Source organism: Haliotis rufescens, unplaced genomic scaffold, assembly GCF_023055435.1.
Source record: "Haliotis rufescens isolate VD_foot unplaced genomic scaffold, xgHalRufe1.0.p SCAF_10, whole genome shotgun sequence".
Taxonomy (NCBI): Eukaryota; Metazoa; Mollusca; class Gastropoda; order Lepetellida; family Haliotidae; genus Haliotis; species Haliotis rufescens.
Window position 1 is genome coordinate 41,073,383 of NW_025963780.1, and position 10,230 is coordinate 41,083,612.

Below are 10,230 nucleotides of genomic sequence, written 5' to 3' on the forward strand. Positions count from 1 at the left end.
TCCTGTAAGCAGGCTGGAGTTGTCTTCGTCTCTGCAGATATCATTTCATACTTAAAGTATAAGAGGGGATGTTATGTGATATGAGGTTTAACGTCGCATTCAGGATAATTGTAGTTACATAGCCATGTGCATGTGCGTGCGTGCGTGCGTGCGAAGACCTATTCTACCCCGGATCTTCACGGGTCTGTGAATGTGTAATGTTATGCAGGTAGTATATACGGAATCATTAATATACTTCAAACACTGAAACCGTTGTATCATTCACAGAGACTCTATAGCCATGTGCCTCGTGGACGCGCTCACTACCATCTTCGTAGGGTTCACTGTCTTCGCTGTCATTGGTCATGTGGCACATATACGTGGACTTTCAGTGGAAGCTTTCCAGTCATCAGGTGACTATGTCATTTACGCAAATGACACTGGACGACAACATCACATTTACCAAAGTTGCAAGGTCGTAAATGTATGCATACACTATGTTGATGTATGTTTATTAAGACATATATGTATGTAAGTGTCATTTTTACATCAATGTCTTCAAATGTCATCTTTATGACATGTCAACCATTACTTAGCGTTGAGTCATAAACACCTGCTTATGATACGGTCGGAATCGTACAATGGACTCTTTTGATGGTGGAAAAGTATTTTTCGCTTTTATTTACAAGCATTTACAAGTAATAAATAGGCACATATTTCGTCCAGTGTGATTGTTACTGTAGCCAATTGTTTCCGGGGATACATGGAACTAATATTGATGCATTGTACCAATGTTTTACTGTAAACAAACACGTTATTTCAACTAATGAGGAAATACTTTTGAACAGATCAAAATATGTTCATAGTTTAAATATGTTAACTACACATGCATCTGGACAGCGGTGATGGCAAAAGAGTACAGCTCTGTAAGTCTATTATATTGACTCTCAGAGAAGTTGAAATATTAATGCGAATGGCTTTGTTTCAGGTTACAACTTAGCTTTTATCGTCTACCCTGAGGCCGTGGCTGCTCTCCCATTTCCACAGTTGTGGTCGGGACTGACCTTTCTTATGCTGATGTCATTGTTAATCGATACTCTGGTAACAGCACAAGTCTCTTCTTGGAACTGAGTATCATCATTGAAATAAGTCTAGAGTGTTCATCTCATTACCTGATCTGTTTGTATACTTTTCTTAATGTATACACAGTTATTCAATTTATTCCGCACAGGGCGCAGGCTGAACATTGCTCTAGACGTATGTTAAAGTGTGAGAATTAAGACCACCTTTGCACTAAGATCTCTTTGTGGAACAGGACCCTGGACGATGTCAAGTCAAAACATGCACCAATGCGGTTATTATTTGCAGTATCATATTCATGACTACAATTAGTGAAAGGATTAGAATGTCGCCGTCAGAAACAATCTTCCAAGTGAAGATTAGATGATAGAACATGGATAGTGAAACCCCATCTCTATAATATCATAGGAATAAATTCCAGGATTCATACTTAGCATGTTAATAATTCCTCAACATTTTCGTTTGCGATTTATCTGGATTAAGTAAATAGTTTGGAAGCTGAAACATTAATGGCATTTTCCTGCAACCTCATCACATGCTATCACTCACTCCATCATCAAAGGCCCAAGTGAGTTTTTGCCGTTGACTGTTGTCCGTCCGATCCGACTGAAGGAATAAAACTGAAGCTTAATTGTCTGCGGCTTGGAAGTCTCCGTGACGTCATTGAGAAACACGGCGCTTATTCTATCTCACCTAGTTACAATAGGTGTCTTAGCTCTGTACGATCTGCGTCAGGTTTACGAAAGTTTCAAATGTATCTTATCTTAAACCTAAAATATCTCATCTTCTCGAGGAAAGGGAGTTAGCTGATTTTACAAGTCCAGTTTCCCACCAGTGGCTATAACGAGTTATGCATCATCTGCTATGTCCCTCCAGTTGACCAATAAGATTCCACCTCTCATTTCACTTGCATTTGCTTCAAACAAACTGGCGACCCCAAGTGAAGACGATCTGATTGGTAATCGAGATGTCTTACTTCACGAAGTGCACCACACCTCGTGAGAACCTTGATTAAGAACATCAAAGGATTTGGTAAATATATGTTGACGCTCAATTGACGGTACATATGCTTTGCAAATCCTTCAATCGACCGAAATCTGAATGACAGCTTACGAACCGGGTGTCGATTTCGGGAAGGGTGGAACTGGACTTTTATAGTCAGTTGACTTGCTTGCCTCAGGAAGATGAACTTATCATTTCTTTGAACGGGAGTTGTTGATAGTAATCGTAGCTAAGATCGTTTCGAAGATCTACACCCTAGTTTACTTCCCTTACACACGACCCATACCTGCCTGAATCCGAGCAAGAAGGCTCCATGTTGGCTATATTTTACGTCAACGTTATTGGCATCAGGTGTTGATAACATCATCAGTGCCTTCCCAAACGTTGGCGTAGCGTTGAGTTTGGTGACGAATCCCGTTTCCTTCATCGAAGCAGACATGGGCGAATTCGGAATTCAGAATGGATATCAGTCGATGGTGGAAAGGGCATGATTAGGGGAGCAATATCTCAAGGGCGAAGAAGGGATGTTGTTCGTATCTCAACTAACAAGTGTGCGTTGTCGTGACGAGATCCTACTTCCTCACGTTGTCCCGTTTCTGCAAGCACGTCCCCACACATCACGGGTCTGTACTGACGTCCTGAGAACGTACCCATAATGTCGTTGCCTTAAAGATCACCGGATCTCAGTCAATTTAGCATATGTGGGATAAGTTAGACAGACGAAAAACTTCATCGTCGATGTCAACCAGGGCCACAGAATATGTAGCACTTTAGTCTTCAGTTCTTCAGGAAGAATAGACTAGCCTACCAGAAGGTGTCACCCGCAGGCTTCTTTGTTCCATGGGTAGAATGTGTCATGCAATCATTCTACAGCCTACGTGCTTGAGATAGTGACGTAACCAGCACATGCAAAAACTTCTCCTTTAACATTTCATGAACTATATTTCACTTTTTAATCTTTCCAACACACACATGTACAATTTATCGCTTTTAAATCTTTGTGACCGCTTCCGCCCGGAATGTGGCAGGCCGCGGGCCGCGTCATACCAATGATACTTGCTGCTCTACATTAAGGACTGGTTGGCCCGGAGTCAGTATACTGTGTCTGAGTGGGTATCCAAGTTCAAAACTGCAGTCTGATATGGTCGGAATTGTTCAATCGCATCAGCTTACAGCAGATACTTCTTATGATTATGGAAAGGTTTTTCTCGCTTTTATTTTTCTCATTGGGACAAGGTTTGATTTATGCAAGACATTGTCTATGTACATGTTCGCAGGTAACCATTTAAGCCTTGTTAAATGTGACTATATCATTTGTTATCCAGCTACCAAGCTTCGAAATCGTTGTGACGGCATTGATGGATCAGGTTCAAGGATTGGCAAAGCACAGATTTCTGACTGTTAGTTTGGTCATACTGGCTTCAACGTTGATTGCCCTTCTATATATGACTCGGGTAGGGTTTTATAGCAATAAACATTGATTGGTGTTACAAGATTGGTTCCATGTTAAATCAAAGAATTCACAATTATGTATTCATATCAACTACAGAACAGCGTTCTTTACATGACATACACTTACGCCTGCACGATGCCTGTCAAGATGCCAAACAAAGTAATACACAGGATAAAAGTACCCTTCTGTATGATGAATTGAAGTTTCCTCAAGATTTGTATCTAACACGAAAACGGCATTTTTTAGATGCATTCTGACTATCGTGTTTTTCTATCTATGTATTCTTGAAAAACTCGACGTATTGTCGGACACGTTCTAAGCACTCACACATTCATCAATTGTTTTTTTGGATGAAGCGTCTTTTTTCGCCCAATGACAATAAATGGAAAAACGACAGTTTCATGCTTGAAGTGTAAGGCCGAAGCGAGGCATGTGTTTAATTCAAATAATCTGTGCAACAAGTGTCGTGGCTTGTCTATAATTGTATTAGTGTTCCAAGACCTTTTAAAACACTTAAGTCGAATTTGATCGTGAGAATGTCACAATATCATTCATCCTGCTATCAAATACGTCAGAAAACAAATTTGATGTTAGGGGTTGTGTTTACAATGGCAAAAATAATCACAAGAGTCAGTGAATTAGGATAATGTGACCAAATAGTATCTTTTGTTTTATTTTCAGGGAGGAATATACGTCCTAACCTTGGTGGACTGGTACGCAACATTCCCCTCACTGGCTTTGTTCGCAACAATGGAATGCATCGCCGTGAACTTCTGTTATGGTAACTGCTTGGTTTCCTTTCGTATTTGATAACGCGGGGGTTCCTTTCGTATTCGATAACGCGGGGGTTACTTTCGTATTCGATAAAGGGGGTTCCTTTCGTATACGATAACGCGGGGGTTTCCTTTCGTATTCGATAACGCGGTACCGTAAAAGGTGACTATGCTTGTCGTAAAAGGCGACAAACGGGATCGGGTGGTCAGGCTCGCTGACTTGGTTGATGCATGTCATCGATCCCAATTGCTTGGATCGATGCTCATGATATTAATCACTGGATTGTCTGGTCCAGACCCGATTATTTACAGACCACCGTCATATAGATGGAATATTGATGAGTGCGGCGTTAAACAACAAACCAACCAACAACAACAACTTGAATAAAAGGGATTTTTTGTGTGGATTAATTAATTAGTTCTTAGCCATCAACTCGCGTATGTCATATACATAATGACATATTTATCCATGCAGGAACAAGACAACTACAAGAGGATATACAGACAATGTGGGGCAAGACCGCTCCCCGATGTATGAGGATATGTATGCGCTTCGTGTCTCCTGTGCTTCTATTGGTATGTGTCCTGCACTCTGACAATGTCACTTATGTTTATCATTACAAATACTCCTGTTAAGGTCACTAGGTCACAGAGAGTGGGATTGCTCTAAGGCTACATATATATGTAAGTTCATGTGCACCTAGTCTAAAGGAAGCTCTGAGTTCAACATAAAATAGCTATCTACATTTCCGATTTGGAAGGGGTGTCCCTACCGTCTAAGGCGCCGCAGTTCTTGAGTCCCCTATGCATACGAGCTACAATCGTGGATTGGAAGCCATGTTCTCAGTTTGTCACAATCATATCCGTGATCATATCCCTGATCATATCCGTGCTCGTGGGTTGCACCAAAATGCTAAACACTTCCATAACTTCAGGGTTTCTGCCACATCAAGCTGACGGTGATATAACTTGCACACTGTTCACAGCGGATTTAAATCAAACTCGTGAACTCAAGATCACTGAGTCCCATTTCGATTTAACCAGAATATATAAAAAAAAATTATGCGTGAAAGTGCTTTCACGACAACTGATAACACCCACGAAGATGTCTATATGTTTCACTACTCCCTGGAAGGTCGGTGTTTTAATCCCCGTCGGCGTAATACCAAACAAATTTAAAGATGGTTCTTGTTCTTTCCCACCTGCAGCTGGCGCTGGGATTTAAGGGGATCAAACAAGAATTGGTGGGGGCGGAGTCAGTATACTGTGCTTGAGTGGGGTATCCTTGTTAAACTACGCCATGATAGCAGGTGTCAACGACAATCAGTTGCACATGGAATGAGGTCCATCCGGAACAAATGTCGCCAGTGTAAATGTATCTGACAGAATGAAATTGAGTACATGCATGTGAAACAAATTTTCAGTGATTCGGAGAAAATATTTGCATATTTAAGGGAGAGGTGATTGCATTTAGGATTTGGGTTAGGGAACAATTGGACCTAAAAAACCTAGAGAATGCCGCGAAATAAAATCCCTGGTCATGAAAGATTTTCCTCGAAAAAAACTGTTACAGAGACAATAATACAATGGAACATTTTTCACTACAGGAATAGCTATTCTTTGACACATGCACGTCGTTGTAGAAGTCCAATATTGTTTCGAAAACAGGCCATTACAGAAGAGCCACAAGAAATGGGTATCATATTGTGTATTTTCCTTAGTAGTGATTTTTAGATCCAACAGAAAGATTCATACAATTGAATACCAATTTGTTTTGATTCAGGTTATTTTCACCTTCTCCCTCTACTCCTACCGACCTCCTCAGTACGCCGGCTACATCTTCCCTACCTGGGCCACTGCTGTCGGCTGGATGATATCCATGGCCTCAATACTTCCCTTCCCTGTTTTCTTTGTTTGGACAGTGTTTCACACACACGGAGCCACGCTGAAAGAGGTCAGAGCCCGACCATTTAATATTTTGGTGGTGGGGGAGGGCGATGGGACGCGCCATGGTGAATTCTTGTCTCATTCGCGAACGCCTGGAGTATTCACTGATTTTAAAACAAACTTTTTTATGCAAATTGACGAGTGGTGGGTGTTTCGAGTAGGGCAGGATATGCTTACCCTTTTCGCGAACAACTGGTATCATCCCTCATTTTCAGTGATTCTTTCATATAATTTTCACTGCAATTTTACCTTTAATGCCCTATGAAATCTGTTTCGTTGGATAATCGAGACTTGGTATGCTCTGGTGTGACGTTTTATATCTAACAAGGATCCCACATCACGCGAATATTAAATAGTTAATCGATGGTCGACTGGTTGTCTTCACATAGCTGTGTTTAACATCAGTGTGGCAACTTTTATTCATTATTAATATGTTCAGGAAATGCCAAGCACGTTTTGGTGTATATATTATGCAGCACTGGTGCATGTAAATACATACCGTCGAACCAGTGAATAACCAGTGTCGAACATCCGCCACAGATTCCATTGGGCGTACAAGGCAAATTGACGGGGAAGATTATATGAATTTGTAAATGGAAGATTAAACATAACCTTCTGAGGTTTTATCTTCATTTGAGTGTCTGAGTAAAACATATTGAGACAGAGTAAGTGATGTGACGGTGAAATATTGCTCTTTCGTCTAAACCTTGTTATTAGCTTTCACCCTTCAAATGTGGTGTGAGGGTGGCATTTTAAAATAATATCGTAATCATATACTCCTTCCTTCTCAATATCCGGTTGTTTGAACCTGCTGGTGACAGAGCTCTGGAACTGACTCTACATTTATAATAAGTTGTATCTTTTTTTCAGAAACTGAAACAGGCGATCAAACCAAACAAGAAATGGGGTTGCCAAACAAAAACAGACTGCGAGAGTGATGACATCAGCTTTCAAGCTATGATAGAGGACAGTCTGTGATGCAATACAGACCTGGCGGTAGAGAAGGCTTTCAGTATAGGAATTGATATTACATAAAGTGAATATATTACTTTTCTATCCTGGACATATTCACCACCATAGCCTCGTTTTCAGTCCAGTTCAAATGACACGGCGCTAAAAATAACCATCCAAATTTCATGAAACAAACGCACAATCACCAGTATTTGACTCGCCTTCTTGCGTGTCATCACATGTACAACATGATCTTTCTTACGAATAAGGACTTCCCTCGCCCTGGCTTAATAACCAGGAAACAGTGCTCTGATTTGATTAGATATATGGACGGCTCGTTAGTACGATCCTACAATTTTGAAAGTAGATCTGTGCCGAATTCAAAAGAGGCATTATAGTTGTTGGTTTCAACTTCGTGAATGAAAAACAATCAGTGCTTGGTTAGTGATAAGAGGGATTGAGATTGTCAAGCACCACTTCCGAGACGAATCTATGGTGAAGGATGTTAAATGTTAAAGGCAATGAGCGAAAGGTTTTGACATTTGAAACGGGGCACGTTTGGTAACCTATGATGGTGGGTTCGAATCCCGGTTCTCCCCAATTATGTTTCTAGGTCTGTCAGCACAATACATGTGCTCGTTCGTTCCACCACATCACCTCTGGCTTCCTCCACAAGAAAAAGTATAGCATACGTTATCTCATGCAGTTTACAAACATGTTGAGACAATTCTTATATAATTGCAGATCACCCATGTCATACTGTGCCAATTTCGAAATATTCTGAGAAAATTTAAAGTTTCAAATGCGAGCAATCATTGTGTTTATTAACACTGGTAATCTATATTATACATGTTTGGTTCAGTATGGCTCCTGTTATGTAATAGGGGGCACGGGTGGCCCAGTCGTCTAAGGCGCCGCGATTCGCTGTGCAGAGTTGCGTCCCTTGGGCACGCAAGGACCCTATGATTGTGGGTTCGAATCCCGGTTCGTTCCGATTATGTTTCTAGGTTTGTCATCACCATACCCGTGCTCGTGGGTTTCACCGAAGTGGTAAACGTCTGAGACCTGCATCACTTCGGGCTTTCCTCCCACATTAAGCTGACACGCCGTGATATAACTGGAATACTGTTAAAAGGGGCAATAAACTCAACTCACTCACTCGCTCACTCACTGTTATGTAATAATGATTGGAACTAGGATGCCAAAGAGAACTATCCCCAAGTTACATCATTTGTATAAACTAACACACCTGCTTAAGCAACAATTAATACAATAAACCATACCATTAGAATAAACAGATCTACTGGTAATCCAGGATACTTTGAACCAACAGCAAAACACGTTAGAGACAAGAGGGCGGTGCATGTTAAATGGTATATGCACGTGCAGGTCATTCTGATGAAGATGACTACGCTCCCGTGGAAACAAGTGTTTCTCGTGATACTATAAATAGGTCGGTGTGATAAGTCGATACCAGAAATCATACCAGACTAGATACCAGACACACGCATATCCATCGCACAACTTTTCGAGAACCACCCTCTACCACTTTCTTCACAATGGTACGTGTCAGTGGGCGGACCTCATACAGAGTCATACATGATTAATTGTTAGGTTACAACTCCACTTATCCTGACCAGATCACAGTTTTGGTTTGAATGCCATGTTGAACCATACCTAAGAATGTCTGGTTGGTTCATGCTGGGAAAGATATTTTTTTGAGTGGATGGTTCTCTTTGACTTCACTAATTTGTCACTTCAGGGCTATGTAGGTTGACGTTTGTGGCAGGTATATCACTATTTGCGTCATACTGAAGCATATTACTTGGTTGCTATAAGGAAAGACACATTTGTATACACTCTGTCAAGAGCACTTTTCTTTTCTTTTAAGTTGGTTGTACTGTATATAAGCTGTGAGTTCTAAAGTTGTTATGTGCGATTGCTACTTGGGCCAGGAGTGAACGTATTTTACTGTATGAGCTGTTTGACTTAGTATGTATTAAAGACTGTCAACTATATATACATTGTCAATGCAAGAAAATAACCAGTCTTGATTATCGGCCAAAACAGATTCGAATACGCAAAAATTTGGCGTGAAGGTTAAAAAAACTGTGAAAATTATATGAAAATTTGTGATGACACCAGGTGTTCTAAAATCAGCCGCCATTCACACAATATGCATAAAATAGTTATTATTTATTGCTTCACGCTCCACAGCAGTATTCCTACCATGCGACAGGGGCCTGTAAACAAACCAGACAGTCATGTGATCGATTAACCAGAAAATCCAGTGACACGATAGTGCATTTGCTGATTTAGTTGCAAATGATGAAAACGACATGTTAATTTTGAACTATGTACCAGGGCACAATTCAGGGCAGTCAATGAGAATTCGGACCTTGTTTGGGCGGTTTTGGTTTTGTGTGATTTTCCTTGCAAATGACGTTATTACAGTCATCAATATCTCACACAGACAAAGTCTTCATTTGGCTGTGTTTCGGCAGTCGTCGTCGCATTTAAAGCTACCACCGTCATATCATATGTAAATTTACTTTTGATATTGTTTATTCTAAGTTGGTCTACTTGGTCGAGTGTAACACGTGCGAGATGTGTGCTGAATAACCATGTGTAGTTATTCTGAGCATGCCCCAACGCTAATCTGTATGTTGGATAACTATAAGTGTACTGAATGTCGACCAACATATTACCGATTGTTGTACAGTGTGCCACAACCCAGAGGGCCACCTGTACGGTGAGGTGAAATTGGGTTTAATGTCGCGTCCAAGATTATTGCACTTATATAGCGACGTGCATGCACGTGTATGTGTGTGTGTGGCTGCTTGTACTAGTCCGGGCTGATGCCGATTTATAGTGCTAGCTCATTGAGATACCATGCCGCAGTTTAACATGAATACCCCACTCAGACACAGTATACTGACTCCGAGCCGACCAGTCCTTGTTTTAGCCCCTTAATGCCGAGCGCCAGACAGGGTAACAACAAGTACAATCTTTTAACGTCTTTTTGTATGACGCGGCCCGGGATCG

At 41.0% G+C, this 10,230-nt stretch overlaps 1 protein-coding gene across 1 annotated transcript; it reads left to right on the top strand.

Annotated features, from left to right (window-relative positions):
• The first annotated feature begins 4,220 nt into the window (after positions 1–4,220).
• On the top strand, positions 4,221–7,860 carry LOC125377814 (sodium- and chloride-dependent glycine transporter 1-like). Its single transcript, XM_048391849.1, has 4 exons — positions 4,221–4,295; positions 4,763–4,863; positions 6,071–6,241; positions 7,105–7,860. Exons 1-4 carry the CDS (start codon positions 4,265–4,267, stop codon positions 7,210–7,212), a joined length of 411 nt encoding a protein of 136 aa, XP_048247806.1. The 5' UTR covers positions 4,221–4,264; the 3' UTR covers positions 7,213–7,860.
• Positions 7,861–10,230: the final 2,370 nt, after the last annotated feature.

Excerpts from the sequence above, each read along its gene's own strand:
- LOC125377814 (XM_048391849.1), top strand. The coding sequence starts at position 4,265 with ATGGAATGCATCGCCGTGAACTTCTGTTATG. Across the intron at positions 4,864-6,070 it reads TGTCTCCTGTGCTTCTATTG|GTTATTTTCACCTTCTCCCT; the intron begins GTATGTGTCCTG and ends GTTTTGATTCAG. Across the intron at positions 6,242-7,104 it reads ACGGAGCCACGCTGAAAGAG|AAACTGAAACAGGCGATCAA; the intron begins GTCAGAGCCCGA and ends TCTTTTTTTCAG.